We start from the raw sequence: 16814 nt of genomic DNA on the forward strand, positions 1-16814 counted from the left end.
TTCGGTCATTCGCATCAGGCCATTTGACTGTCGACGGACACAGAATTTGAAACTGGAAGACATCTTGAATTGTGGCACAGCAAGAAATGTATTACTACGTGTGATTACATCCCCATGAATTTTGGTGTGTTTTCCAATCTCACTGTGATGTGTAGAACTAAAAGGTATTGTGTGTAAATGAATAGGACTCTTTGCCATGTTACTGGCAATATTGGGTTTGGTAAATTGCCCTCAAGAGTTCCGTGGTATTCATTAGTTTGATTTTGTTTATTTCTTCAATTGCCAAACACAACACTTGTAAAATGTGACTGATTTAGGCCCATCACATGCAAACTCCTTGATCAACAGAATGTCTTATACCAGCCTACAGCAATGAACATTCAATCGTCTTTCATGACGTGTAGATGCTGATCGGGTATTTGCAATGGCAACTGTTCGCGCAGGGTACTGATAGTCTGTCAGTGCTCTTTTGCCCTTACTAGAATAGAAGTATTGGTTCTATTTGAGGCATGATCGTGAGAATACCGTGGGTTATAAATGACATGGAAGATGATACTCTAGTTGTGATATGACAGTTTTTCTGGCGGAAAACAGCATCATAAACGTATTGGTTTTGACCTTGCTTTTGTGATGAAGTTTCATTGGATTAAAAGCCCCCCCCCCCCCCCCCCTCAAAAAAAAAAAGAAAAGAAAGAAAGAGAGAGGAAGGAAGAAGGAATAGACAATGTCTCATAGCTATCCAGAAAGTAGCATTGTGCATTAGTAAATTGTAATTGGTTATCAATTGCAATCAGTTACTTTATTTATACCATATGCTTTTTGGACAGTCTTTCTATTACTGAGTAGCAAGGATGAGTTGAATTTGTCATAGCCATGATCACCCTTCAAGCATTTTAGACATTTGAATGCAGCCTTGGTGACACTAGATTATATGCATGATAGCCATATAGGTATATTATACTAGACCTAACATTTCCCCTTCCCTCGTCATTCACCTGAAGGTTATGCACAGATTCAATTATTTTTGGATGGAAAAAAGAAAAACCACCAAAGGGCAAGATACAGTCATGATTATATATTCCACTGGTAATGGTGATTGTCAATCCCAACTGTCTGCTTGAAATGAATGCGATTGGAGGTGTATGCTTTCATGCGTGTATGCAGCCTGGATGATGACATCTCGCTGTGTGTGATTAATCATACTGTTTCTACCAACAACTCTATACCTTGAGATTGCAAAGGAAGTCCAAGGTATTGGTCTGTAAGAGGGTTAGGCTGAGTTCCACAAGAACGGACATGAACCTCATTGTGGATGAACCACAGGGGCACAGGGAGCTATCTGATGGAATACTTTAGGGCATCATACCAGCTTGCCTTCCAGTGGGAGGATTCAGTGTAAAGTCAGGACTTAGAAAAGAGAGCACGACACACAGGCTCACATGGCACTTCTGCATTTTGTTTGTAATGAACTTTTCCCACTGCTGTCTCTACATCACTTCCCTTCTAACTGCTTTGCCTTACATCAATTATTCTTGGCTGATTCTCTATTGCAGTGGAATAAAACTTTCAGTAGAACCCTCATACTGTCTTTGGGTTTGATCTTTTCTTTTCTTTTTTTGTCCTCACCATTTGTATAAAATAGGAATCCTTCCTTGTCCAGTTTACCGTGTACTCAACGTGAAATGGGGTCAGTGGTGTGACCATGAGAGCCGTGTAGCACTCCAAGATTGAATAATGACAAGTAGTACTATTTGTAGACTAGTGTAGTTGTAGTCCTTGAACTGCTGAGTGGAAATATATTATGGCATAAAGGTGTGGACGACATAGTACAGCGCCTGATTGAGTGTGACATTGTGCTCGAGTGCAGTATCTGCACCCAAGTGGTATTCTCTTTACTCTCTCAAACTTTGACTATGTTTTCTTCCTTTGATAATCTGCGTTGAGAGGGGATGAATGTAGCTCTCATGAAGAGAGCAATGGAGGAGGAATTCCAGCGAATATATCATGATGATCTTGAGACTTCTGAGCGACAAAGATTGGATGAATTTTTACGTATGTAGTCGGAAACCCATATTCCCCAGGGCCTGACCCATGATGAATTGCATGATTCAATATTCCTGATTAAGTAACTAGGCAAGTGGTATGTTAAGTAGCAAACCAAATGAGAAAGTATATTCTGCCTATTCAGTTTGCTGTAAGGGCAAAGTTCTAGACCCATTGCATAGATAATAATGATTGCAATGCAAAACTGTGCATAAAGATATATATTTTTTAATGTCTCCATCCATGAATACTGATTACTTGTCATACAAGAAGAGTAAGAATTGAGAGAACGTCACTTTGAAATGTGCAGCAAACGTTCGGAAGGAGAGAATTTCTATGACATGATGACACATTTATTGCTTGGTGATGTCCAGGTGGAATTCCTGTGCTTGTTCATGGGAGTCTCCTTGTAATGTGACTTCTACAGGACCATTGATTTTTTTTCTCCTTACATGTGGTGGTATCTAAAATGTAGGCACAATTTTCACAATATTTATAATACAAAATGATGTGTACATGAAAAAAACATAATGCGCATGCATTTGCACCATTTTCATGATAATTGCTCTTATGTGTGCATAGTACTGAAAAATTGTAAAATAAATCTTTGGAGGTGGTATTTGCCTGAATGTATGTGGGTTTTTTTTTTCTACTTTTTTTTTTTTTTTTTTGGTCGTATGGGATGTAACAGCTCAGAGTTCTTAAAAGGGACATTCAGAACATAAAAGCTGAACCACTGCATGCAGATGTTCATGAGCACAGCAGCGGAAGCTGACTGGATGCAGGCTTAGTCATGTAGCATTTTATGTTGAATTCTTTGAATACCTTCTCCATATTCTTTTTTTTTTGGGGGGGGGAATAGAAAAAATAAAACAGAAGACTCATGCATTAATGTGGCAAGAGATGGTAATTTTGAGGAGTATGCAACAGCAGCAGTGACACTGTGTGTTGCTCTAGCAGCCGCAGATGTGAAGGGGACATAGGGCTTTGGTGTATACTAGAGTGCCCTTTGATTTGAACTATTTTGTACACACTACTAGTGCATCTGCAGAGAGCAGCACGGCATCAGAGGGGTTGACAATAATTAAACTCTGAGTAGTGGACTACTGTATGCATGTGGTCAAACATTTGTGGTAAAGAAAAGAAAAAGTCATTGTTCATCCCAACTCTGGGGTTTTGGGGGTTTTCTGTAAACATGCTATACTCCATACAACCGTGAGCCATGAAATGGGACTGAGCCAACGTGTTTTAATTTTTTTTTTTTCCATCTTTCCTCGGGTGTAATGAGGATCCCCTGTGCGCTGTACATCGCTTTATTTTCCAGCACTGATATCATTTTGTTGTTAGGAATATGACTCTAGGCCAAGGGGTGCTTACGGTGCGATTTCATGCTGTAACTTTTTGCTAGTTCTCCTGTGAATCTGTGCTGACCACTGAGAAGTGACGTGGTCATGCGGTCATATTGGACGTATTCTTGCATGGATTCTCTGTGAGCGGATGAATAAGTGATTGCGAATTGTGTGTATGGGTGTGGGTGTGTGTTTGTGTGTGGTCATGTGTGAAGTGTGTGAATATCAAGGCATACACCCAAGGATTAGGCCTTGGGTGATTAGATAATAAAGCGTAGGAGTCGCCTAGGATCTGTTCTGCCACATTGGTTTCAGTGTGTTTGCAAGATTGTCTAGTTTTGCTACGTGTATACTTAAGTTTCTAATGCCGGAAGTAAGTGGCATTTCAAAGTTTTGTTCTTCATTAAAATGATTGTTCATAAGGTGTATTTTTTTTTCTTTTCTTTTTTAATGTAATTATCTCTGCTGGTATATGGCTAGGATTTGTAAATGATCCACTTAACCCCCTAGTGGTTTGTTGATTTGTGTCTTGTATATGGGGACAATGTATTTGCCCACTAGGTGGTAGTATAATCAATGAGAAATTTATATTATTGGTGGATATATTGAATGAAGGCATAGCTACTTGGCTGCCACGTGGACATATGATTGATACTGACACTCTGCGATCGCACCAGGACTGATTGGTTGAACAGATATGATTGTTTGTAGAATTGTAGTGATATTGATGATTATGCTTAAATTATTTTTTCGTTGGGAAACAAAGAAGGAAACTGGTTCTCTTGCAAAGAGGAATAAAGTAAGATTTTGTTCTGTGTATTATTATTATTTTCATGATTCTTCTTTTTTGTGTAGAGCAAGATTTGGATGCCACTCACATGTTTCGGAAAAGAATGAATAAAAGAGAAAGGAAGTTAAATGTGTTTATTCAGTCCTTCTTGTGTGTTGAACAGTGATATGGAGGGTTTCACTGATAGTGTTGTGTGCACAGAGAGACATGAACCGACAAACACAGAGGCCACATTCAATCTGAAATACATGTACTGTAAAAGTGGAAATTTTCGCGCATTTCGCACAACCAGAAAGTAGCGCAAAAATAAAGCACACAAATATTTTTGCTTGATGTATGTTCCAGTAGGCGATGTCCTGATTCCGCGGAATTAAAAACATGCGAAACTCTTCTTGCCCGGCTGAGCGCGAAAAATTAGTCGCGCGAAAATATCCACTTTTACAGTAAAGGGAACTGTACCACCGTGTCCTGTGACACAGTGTGCCAATTGTGTCATGGTGGCATGCTGCAGACTTGGTTTAGGGAGATTCAGCCTCCTCATCTGATGCTTACTGTTTAATTTACCCTTTAAGCACTTTTTAGCAGTCTTTTTTTAAAGCTAATGGAACAGTCGTACAAATGATGCACAAGTGTGAGTACGTCAGTAGAAATTGTGTGCATAAGGTAACTGGAATGTTTAACCCATGAGGTGAAGCAGAGTGGATTCTTATCTGACTACATTCCATAGTTACTGTATGCACACTTCCTACAAAAAGATGTGCATCATCTGTTTTATAGAACGGGGGACAAATTTCTTGCCAGAAATCCATTTTTTGATCATGTATTGAACCTGGTGGCAAATCTACTGGATGTACAGCTGTATTTCCTTTTGGCTTGCCATAGACACCACGCTTGTTTTCCTGGACAAAATTTACTGGATACATGCTTGGAAGTTCTGGACAAATATGCTGATGCGTGGTTAGCAAGCCAATAGGCATCCCTTGCCGAGAGGGTTGCAACAAGTGTACAAATAATGTTTACAGTGACTCGCATAAATGGTAGGCAACATGCAGCCAGTACAAATCGACATACAGCTCTAGACCAATGACATCACAAGACGTTGCAGAGGTCAAATGCTAAAATTTCACAATTTCCCCAATAATCTCTGCAATGCCTGGATTTATCTTTATGAAAATTATTGTAAACATGACATTGTACATTTGCAGATTATAATTTTCTAGGGAAATTTTTAAGTCATGAGGTCAGAGGTCAAGTGAAAATGCTAATATTTGTACATGTATTTTACTTTTTTCCTTCATATCTTGGGTATGGCTCAAGGTATCTTCATGAAACTCAGTACAAACATTGTATGGATGTATTACTTGACACGGATTCTCTGGAAATTTTGGTCATGAGGTCAAGGTCAAAGGTCTGCTTAAAAAAATGCTAAAATTACACTGCTTTATGCTGAAATTACACCATTTTCTCCATACTCTGGAAATTACTGGCTGTATACATTTACAGTGTAGTTAAACTTCTAAATACAGTATATACAGTGAATATGTAGGGGAAGTTTTGGGCAATGGGGTCAAAGGTCAAATGAAAATGCTAAAATTTCACCCATTTCCTGTATTTTGAAAGTGGTTCAAAAATTGTCTTGAAAATTGGTGTATAATTACCAGATGATTTTCAAATCATGTGAAAGTGCCGTCTCACATTGGCAGTGTGTACTGTTGACCTATTGGGAGAATAATGTAAAGTGGCCGAGGCATACCAATCGACATTGCAACATTTCTAGCGTTACTCCAAGTTATTGGCTTTTTGGAATAAATTTCTCATATTGCCTCATTCTGTGGTGGAGCCTCTCTCTTGGACATAGGTAATTTGTTGCTCACTCAAAATGTTGGACATTACTGTCTCAATGTGTCCTTGGTTTAACACACTTGGAAACATTTATATGAAAGATCAATAAGCAATACCAATTCACTAAGGCAGTTGTTTACAGCTAATTTTGTCAACATTTCTTTTCTGTATGTCACAGACAAGGAAATTAAGCAACCACAAAAAAAAAAATCAACCAGCACATCATTATCTTTTTACTATAAAAAATAATGAAAGAAAGCATATCACAGCATACTTCACTTTATGAAATAATCTGTCATTTATTTTGTATGAATAGTTATGCCATATATGTATCGACACACACATACAATCCGTGAAAAAAATGTTCAGATCCATAACGTCATCCTAAATTATCACTGTAACTTCCAGTTATGACAGCAGTATGATCTACAAAATTACATATTATTATCAGTAATTGCAATAGAAAATTGTGTTTTACAACAGAAATTGAGACATCATGTACACTTGTATTCACAATTATTTCATACATGATACAGTTTAAAGTGATGATTTATGTACATAGTTTTTCTCTGATAATACACAGAAGTTGCTTCAAGCAATTCACATGGGTTCATTTTGTACACTAACATAGAAAAAGAAAAACCCATTTCTACAGAAACGGTGCTTAATTTGCCTTGACACCGGCATCTACCAAAACAGAGGAAGAATGTGAAGTGGGGACAAAATATTACTACACTGCATTCTTCTGAATGATCTTTATTCTTAGTGGGGCTCCCGTGGTGATCTTATGAGTGTGAACACTACTTCCAGACAGAAAATGCTGTTCCCCTTCTGTGTATCCCCTCCTCTTTTCAGTTAAATCCTTGCACAACAACATGAGGAAAGCAAAGATGAGCAAAAGAACTACCAGGATTGTCTAGGAATAAATTCTTCATGCCCCTTTTCTTTCTGAAATCCTAGTTTGTATATCATACAGTAGCTCTGGTTTTGAAATGCAAAGTGGCTTCCAGATCATTATCTGGAGGGGCTGTGTATTGAATTTGATTGTGTTTTGCAACACACAGTGTATTTTCATCTTCTGTGATGACAATTCATACAGGGACATCAATTCCATTATTCTAAGACCTAAATCGTACTACATTATTGCAAAGCAACATAATATATTTCCCTGACATAGTATTTCACACGGAAATTGTTTAAACACATTAGGCCTAGGATATAAGTTTTACAAGTGATTTCAAGACAATTCATGTTTTGTTTTCATTTTTACAGTGCTCAAAAACTGTTCTGAAAGTAAGAATTCAGAACATTTTGATTCAAACATTTAGTTCCACACACGTCACATCAGAAGGTCACAAGTGATGGAAAGGGAGGGGGTAGAACAGTATAGGGCAGAAAGGTATGGGGGGAGCAGAATGGTGTGGGGGAGACTGGTGGGGAAGAAAGGGTGAGGGAAGGGGGTGGCAGAGAAGGGGTTGGGGAGAAGGTGGTCAGGTATAGAAGGGGATAGGGGAAAAGGGTGTGGAGGAAAGGTTCAGGGAGTGGGGGGGGGGGGGCAGGGAGAAGGGGTGGGGCAGAAGGGGAGCTGCGATACAAACAGTTCCTTCAAGGGGGAGAAGGGATGGGGTCGACAGGGGTAGGGAGAAGGGTGGGGGAAAAGGCTTAGGAAAGTAGGGGGTGGGGAGAAGGGGTTATGAGAGTTAGGGACAAGGAGAAGAGGCGGGGCAGAAGGGGAACTGTGATACAAACAGTTCCTGCTCACTACAATAAATTTTATTTGAATACAATACATAATTTTTTTGATAAACATACAGAAATTTTAAGAATTCATTATATCAAAGAAAGTGTCTCGTCAACCAGAACACACATCCACCATATGCCAATTATAAGAAGTACAAAGCATATTGCATATGTACATGTGCATTCTGTCGAAAGTACATTTGTTTTTTCTTCTTCTTGGCTACATTACCATGGGCAACTAACTCATCTCCTACAATGGTTACAGTAATACACACAATGAATGGTGAGTGATCTTACACATGCTGATTCGGTTACACGTCCTAAAACAGACAAATTAACATGAGACAGCAGACAAGCCAAGGTAGAGAAAGAAAGAGAAAGAGATAAGTGACAGACCAATATAGGGTTGAGGTGGGGGAGAGACTAAAATATTGAAAGAAATGGACCGACACTTGGAGAGAAAACTTAACACACTTTTTTTTAATACACCATTTGTATCTCTCAGAATAACACTTATTGATACTGCTCAGTATGAAACATTTGAACTGTACATTGTACATATAAGCATTCATCTTTATTCAAAGATGTCAGTTTAAGTCCACTTTTCTTCAATATCAAAGGGGGGGGGGGGCGGCAGAGGGAAGAAAGAGACAGGACATAGGCTTACCGAATAGACAGACTGTCACATGGATAGAGAGCTGTTAATGTCTACGTGAATAATCATCGATACTGCTAAGTATCAAATTTATTTAACTGTACACGGTACATAAAAGCGTTCATCCTTATTCAGAGATGCCTGTCGAAGACATTTTCATGGTACAACGTTAGTATTTCATCCCAATTATCATGCTGCTTTCATTTCTTTTCAAGGCGAGAAGGAGAGACAATGCGGCTATGAAACTATTGCCAACAGAGAAAACCTGCTGTGATTTCATCATGATAGCTTTGAAAACAGTGTCTTGCTTACAAAAATACTTAAAAACATAGGTGATCTCTTAGTAGGCGATCAACAACAACTTCATATGCTCATCAGACTACGCAGGATGCAAGAATATTTTGATGCAAGAAAATAACATCAGGTAAACCTTACGACAAATTTCAAACATGATACCTGCATTGTTTTGAAATACGTGATGATGGAGTACAGATTATGTTTTCATGTATTTGTTTTGGTTTTTTGCATTTGCACAGATTTGGTAATACCCATCATTGTAAAAATATATATCATTGCAATATCGGTGTATTTATCCTCAATTCCCTGCAGAGCATTTCGTCGGGTGCCCGTGCATTGGCCGCTAACGCAATACAATTTGTATTGCGTTAGCGGCCAATGCACGGGCACCCGACGATTTACTGATTTCTTGCCTTGTTCTGAAAAAATTCCGCTGACATAAATAGAAATGGAAATAATGCACAATATGCAGACAGTGGGACAGTATTAACTCAAGTGCAATGACAATCCAAGATAATCTCAGCTCTCTATTTTGAGGATTATACTTGCTAAGGAAAAAAAAAATCCAAATGGCTGTCCAAATGCAAACTTGTGACCATAGCCAACATGTTCTTCCATAAGCACTTGACACTTATCAAAATAGCAAATCATTCTTGTTGCGTATGGCAGTATGGTACATCTTCAGTCTATCTATACTAAATATACATAGTAATTTCATGTCTATTCTAGTTCTCCCCACCTGCCTCTTACGACTCACCCATCTTTCTGCTGTTAATGCCACCTGAAAGCATGAGCCTCGTATGAGAAGAAAGCATATCAAGTTTTGGTTATAATTTCACTACACTGCAAGTACAAAACCGGGTGGTCACACCACCCCTGATGCACTTCTGAGAATCTACATCTCACTACACTGTAAGGTGTGCTGCATTGCCATTATTGGCCACAAAAATTGGAAAACTAAACTGGCAGGTGAAATCTACTAAGTAATTGCCACTTAAAGACAAGCAAGCACAGGCCACTGCATTGAAGAATGAAAGCGAAGTAACATGGCTGCTTCTGGATTCCAAGTTTGTACAAGTGTACGTCACTTGCACTGTTCATCGGATGCTAACTTAAACTGCCCTTTGTACTTGGTGCCAACTAACACTGTCACCGGCTTCTCAGAGCACTAAATATCAGTGTCACAAAATTATCACAGCAGCCCCAAAATGGAAAAGTCTACCTGCCCTAGCATATCCATACACATAACAGTACAAAAATATATGCTCATAAATGCATTATCTGAAAAAGAAGCTAGCTGTGTATTTATTCTGCTATAAAGATACACAAGAGAAAACAGTATCCCGCTTGTCATGGAGACAAACCTATTTCTCCTCGAAGTTTTGTAAACTTCGTTTAAAAAAACCAACCCAAAACACTCAACTTCATGACAACAGTAACAGTAACCAAAAAAGAAAAAAGAAAAAAAAGTGGATTACACGCATTGAGGGTAAGTCTACTCTCTCAGTACCAACTGGTTGCTCAACCATGTTGGCATATGGTGAGTTTTGGCTTACATGAAGTGTCATAGGATTGGGACATTGATTACTTTGAAGAGATCTGCACACCATATGTATGGCAGTATGCAGATTTTAATGCCTTCTGTATACACCTGATTACTTCCTTCTTTTGTTTCACATCTAACACTGCTTTGTGATTTATGAAGAAACGGCGCTTCTTGTCATGATAGGCGAGTATACAGCCTGTGCTAAGCAACGTTTTCTCTCTATATCAGATAAACCATCAACTAAAAGGCATGGAGGGCATTCCACCTTTCTAGCCTTGCATATCGGTAAGTCAGTACTACTACTACTACACTGTTTTCGCCCTCTTCTATTACAGTTTCGTGACTTTTGTAACCACATCCTTTAAATCTTGTTCCATGCATTGTAGGAACTGTGCACACAGTTTTGACAATTTGGCAGAGTCAACACATTTCCCCTTTGTCCCATCACTATCTACATTTTTTTTTTCTCCTGCTTTGAAAAGATCATCTAAAGAGATTATACATATATTTGCTTTCTCAACGAAGAGTGGACTGTCTCTGTGCATTGGTAGTTTTATTTTTATTTTCATACAGCATCTACCTCGCCCATGATAAAAAACAAACAAACACCAAATGAATGAAAGAGGTGGTTGAGGGGGTTTCGAAAGACACAGACTGGCAAATTGTACAGAGCAGATCATCACACTTCTACACCCAAAAGATTTCCGTCTCTACGGACAAACAACGAACTTGGATAGATATAAGCCTGCCCACTGCAATGTTATACCATACAATACACATATATAGACACAGAATATATATATATATATATATACTTATATTTGATTTTGATGACATCAAGCTTTGTTGCAGGGGGGGATAAGGATAAGATTGAAAGGGGGAAGGGTGTGGGGGTGGGGGAGATTGTGGGCGAACATTAATCCACCCCTTCAAAGCCTTGAGTGTTTTCTACAGCTGTCCTCAGCTTGTTGCGTAGAACATGGTAGGACTCGTATGTTGGTAGGTCCAGCCGGTTGAAACTGAAAGAGGAATGAAAACATTCAATATCACTGTCAAAATATGCCTATGTGTTCCATAATTGACAGGTGATCTTAGCTCAGCGGTAAACCACATTGGCAAAGGAAGAGAAAGCCTTCAACATGTATATGAAGGCAAAGTGAATATGTTGGTGTACCACTGCTTAGGCTAACATCACACGTTTTGAGAAAATCCTACTGTACTTGTATTAAATACCTCTCAATTGGAAAAATAATCCTCAAATCATGTATTGTAAGAGCAGAAATTTTCTGCGCAACACGAACCTAAAGCAAATATAAAAGAGCACAAATTTTGGGATTGTTACACATCATTTTATTTCATGTCTTTGATCTTAATGCAGGTATTAAAGGGGTATAACCAATGTGCTATGTGTAGTTTTCTCCATGTTCACCAGTCCTGTGGCGTGAATGAATCTGCTGTTGTAATGTGGACCAGTTACCTTTTACAGTACTACATGTGTGTGCTGCCTAAGCCCTAAAATGCTGTAGTAGCGATGAGCTGTTCGAAGTACTTGCTCAATTCTTGTGACCATCAGAAAGATTAAGAATAAAGAAATTCTTTTTATCCAGCCAAGCGTGAAAATCACCCGTGTGAAAATATCTGCTTTTACAGCATTCCCTTGTCAGAACATGAAAGTATATCTGCATTTTTATTAGGGAGTCTCCTGCTGCAGTATCTTGTAGGAATCACCAGCTATGCTTACCATGTATGGGCGCGTGGCAGGGCATTGGGGCTCCCCCACTTTTCTATCGTGAAGAGCTGCGGGCCGTTGCTGCCATAGAGGTGGGCAAAGCCGTTCATTGGCACCCGTGAGGTTCCCGTCACGAACTGGAGCAACCTGGCACGCATTTCAGCCCCCATGGCCAGCACAGCCTATTTAAAGAAGAAGTCAAGATTAAAGGCTGTTTTAAAAAACAAACAGACATACAAACAAACACATAAACATACACAATCTCAGTTGATTGCTACATTGTGTTTGCTTTGTGGCATGCCCTATTTTCATTGCTTCATCTTCAAAATTTAATTTCTTAAAAGTCTCCTGAAGAATCTGAATGTTAGAAAATGCATACAGTTACAAATAAACTATAACCTTCAACAAGTTGTTAAAATCTAAAGAATAGAAATATATCTCACAGACAACTAATTCATGCTGGTTTAATGTCACTATGGCAAAGTTATTCATTGACTTGCATGGATAAAATTCACATCTCATACTATTCTTAAATTTGTAATGAAGAAATACCTTTTGTAACAAGTCCATATGCTAGGTTGTGAATGTGAGTTGAATATTCTTGATGGTATTCATAATTTCCTCCTGTCTTGATAACACGTTAATCCTATACATGTCAATCACTGCTGCTCACTTTCATGACAAAATTCCCAAATGATGCTAACACTTCTCTGCTCCAAGACTAAACACTGACTACCTATTTTTTTTTTCGTCTTTGAAAAACAAACACACAAACAAAAGTATATACCTTCCAGAACCACTGAATGACAATGTGGTTGGCATGGTAACCGCCTCTGTAGGCTGTGTTGGACCTCCAGTCATTGACATTGATGTCCCCGAGACCACTCAGGAGCAACTACATTGTGATAAATGGCAGAAACAAAAATAATATACAAAATATTTAACTCTCAACAACAAGACATAAATTGAAACATTCCATTGATAGCAGTTCTCATTTTCTTCGATGGAAAATGGAAAAGAACATTTCTATCCCACAGCATTTCACTTAGCTTTGTGGATTCACAACTCAATGAGCAGAAAGCCAGAAAGTAAATCTAAGATGTCTTGGGTCAAAATGATTACACAATCTGGCCATCTGATATTTTTACAGTGCGATCAGACGCAAATTTAGTAGATACAGTATGAGTGTTGGATATTGTGCTACACAAAAAGATGTGGAAGCTCTTGTGCTAAATCTAGCAAACATTATGCAGATATTGCCTTTTTACAGGTGTAATATACATACTTGGCATCCCTGCGGGCAATCTTCCTAAATGATCATATTTTCCCTCAACGCTGTGAAAATATTGTCTCGAGGGGAAAATACATGTATAACTCCCAAGGGACTGATAAAGTGTTATATCACAATGATAGACAGGGTAATATTTGTTATGGTCTCCATAAATACACATAATTTCATACTAGCCCCCTCGGCAGCCAGCCAAATTCTGTAATTATATTACCTGATGCGACGTTACTGCAGGCAATTGATCTTTATCCTGGCTGAATTAGTCACATGATTACATTATGACCAATCAGCGACCAGTATTTACGTAGACCATTTACAGGGTAATAAAACGTTTTTAAAAACAAAAGCAAGATTTTCACTTCATCCATCCATGAGTGTAACATTTTGTAGCCTCACTCATTCAACCTTGACAATGTTTGCAGCACTTTAGTGTTGTGATGTAAAAAGACATGTCAGCAAAGTTCAAGGTAAGATTTTTATAAACACTCTCTCTGTCTCTGTAAACTTCTGATAACAGATACTACCAGCAAACAATTTGCAGATTATTTCTCACGATGCATTTTCTGCAAAAACAATTATTCACAGGCCATGAAAGTTTTTGTATGGCTGCTGGAATGGCATTTTACAAGAAGGCTACAATGGTGGCAATGTGTAAACACAAACTCTATGTTCTCATTGAATAACTTCGATATAAAAAAAGTGCATTATATAAGGTGAAAACTAGAAAATAGTATCGGAAATTGCACACTTGGGGAAAATACTACACTCTAATCAAACATATGTATCATCGGTACAAGGTAGAACAAAAATATTGTATTGGAGAAATAGGTAGAGTCTTTTTTCTTTTTATGGAGCATGCATATGCTATGCATGACTCTCATTGACCAAGCAAGATACGCAGCAATATGGGTGGGGATATTGCAAAAGCATGTGGCATTGGGCATGATCATGAAATTAAAAAGGAATCAAACAAACAGCGAAACTGTTCAAAGCATGTATTTTAAGACAGGAAAATAGCTATTCTGTCTGCAACAATTCCGAGTTGTCTGCACAACAAAACAAATTTGATGGTGAAGTCAGCATGATCATATGTGATATCAATAGCACCAAAATCAAAACAACCTAGGGTCTTGGATATTTTTTGGGTCAGGTGGGTTACACCAAGGGGGGGTAGGGGCTATGTTGACCTTTCCAGATGATCTCACCTCAATCTCATTCTCATCAAACATCTTCAGCAGCTCTCTTGGCACTAGACTTGAGAAACCCTGTCAAAGATAACAACAAACAAAACAAAACAAAACATGAAACTACAGATGAACATTGAATGGGAGATTTTTAAGGGCACACTGAGCAGCTGTCATTCACAGCTTCACAAACTAAACATGTCAGTCACTAATCAGTCAGCCACCACTAGTATATCACATTATAGAAAATAAAAAGTTTAAATGAATGTTTCCTCGAGCAGCTGCTTCTTCTTTTGTTGTTTTGTTTTGCTGCTGTTTTGTTCATATAACTGAACCTGGACAGTGTTAAAACACATTACAGATATTACCCTATGGTAAGGGTTCTCAATATCCTCGTAACAAAATTGGCAATGCATGATTTTCCGGACTAACTTTTTTTGAAGTTTGTCTCGAAATACTGACAACTCTTTTAGACAGTAGCAAAGTTGTTATGATTGCATGTAATTGTAATTATACATGTATGTGGTTAAAATGTTTGAAGGGAATCACTGTAGATTGGGGAATAATATGACCAAAAGGAGAGATATCCGCCTTGACAACCTGACTCAGCAAACGTTAACAAACACTGCTTTGCATTCAAGTACCTGGAATTGCCTGAATGGATCTGAGAAGCATTATCTTAAATGACAGATCAAAGCTGCACAGGAAATATAAATATAATCAAGAAAATAGTTTAAATGAACCTGGATATTTTCAAGTATACAATCTGCATGATACACATCCTACATTCCACAGATTTATAGTGTAATGTCAGCTTGCTGAACCTGACTTCCTACTGTTGTATTACGGCTGGGGAAACCTTGCTCCTATAAATGCCAGTGTCCTATCAAAGACAGGAGCAGGGAAACATAACGGGGAGGGGGCTAACAGGGAGCCTATCCCCATCTGGTTCTTCAAACCATGCAAGATATAAACTGGATAGCAATTTGTTCAATGGTTGGATGATAATGTCCCACTTTTAATACTGTATGAGCTGACATTTTTTGCAGTGGTTTGATTTCAGGGAATTCCATGATTGTCGTGAAAATTTCAACGCACAAATAATTATGAACACGCAAAACTATCATTTCCAAATAAGATATCAAGCCATGCCAGCGCTAAGTGCAGAAACTAGTAACTACAGTAGGTCTAGCATGCTGCCTGGGCCATGACATGGCGATATCTGGGGCATAACAAGACGCTAGTATTGTACTTCAAATGCAGAACACACTATATGTCTATGTGCAGGAAATCACTGAGTAAAACTATTCAGTCAAAGTACTGTAGCTCGTTACTCATTCATATCTATTTTGATAAAGGTGAAGAAATCACCGAGCCTCCCTACTGCAAAATTTATGATAACAACACGTAAAAATGTCAGATGAGCAGCAATTCGCAAAAACATCTATACACCAAAATTTCAGCTTGTGCCATACTCCAAAGAGAAATAAAAGTAGCAAACACTATAGACAAAGTGTACGATTCTAATGTTCGAGGCATAAGAGGCCACACTTCACTCATCAATACTGTAATGGCTGATAAGATATGACCACCACAATCATGATCTTGAATGCACTGACCATACCTATGACTGAAAAATACAGAGAAAATAAAAGGAACTTACTTCCATGAATGAGTCCATCTGTAGCCGGACTCTGTTGACAAAACGCCATTCTATGACCAGCCTAAGTGAATAGCAATGTTGGAAAAATGAACATTAAATACCACAAAGTTTCGAATAACATGTGATCAAAAACCTCCAATATGAGATTACAAATCCACGTTCAAAGTCCTGTCTGCTACACACGAAAATACACACTAGCGACACAGAAATTGACCCATCCTATGTAACCTCATACCACATCAAACTATGTAATATAAAATTTGGTTTCATAAATGTATGAGAAGCACTTGGTTCAAAGATCTTATCATTACAATTGCTGTCAAGACAGGGTAACTTTTGGTAAGTGAGTGGACAGAACAGCCATTAATTGAAAGGTCCCCTTGGTGATCACTGTGTGTGACTGTTGAATTGCCCATCCTTACTTCCTCCCTTGCAAAAATGTAATACAGGTCCAACCTAAGTTATCTGACTGTGTTGGAACCAGTAGCCATCTGGATAATTGAAATGGTCCGATAAGAGAATTACGTTATAGCTTGATACCTTCTAGATATCTAGGCCACATTGGAACTTTGAGTCATCCAGATAAGTGATATGGCCACATATAAGAATTATGTTAAGCTCAATACACTATATGAAGTTGTGGGGGGGGGGGGGGGGGGGGGAGGGGGGGGGTATTAAAGCGCCATTG

At 38.5% G+C, this 16814-nt stretch overlaps 1 protein-coding gene across 1 annotated transcript; it reads right to left on the reverse strand.

Annotated features, from left to right (window-relative positions):
• Positions 1-9118: 9118 nt before the first annotated feature.
• Positions 9119-16187, reverse strand: LOC139712225 (E3 ubiquitin-protein ligase NEDD4-like; the record flags this gene model as incomplete). The annotated part of the gene is made up of 5 exons (XM_071624061.1): positions 9119-11281; positions 12004-12173; positions 12779-12886; positions 14485-14544; positions 16127-16187. Coding segments are annotated over 5 exons (502 nt in total), but the record flags the coding sequence as incomplete, so codon positions are not given.
• Between the last annotated feature and the right edge of the window lie 627 nt (positions 16188-16814).

This window comes from Diadema antillarum, unplaced genomic scaffold, assembly GCF_040938485.1.
Source record: "Diadema antillarum isolate AM-2024a unplaced genomic scaffold, OU_Dant_1.0 seq00001774_RagTag, whole genome shotgun sequence".
In the NCBI taxonomy this organism is placed as follows: Eukaryota; Metazoa; Echinodermata; class Echinoidea; order Diadematoida; family Diadematidae; genus Diadema; species Diadema antillarum.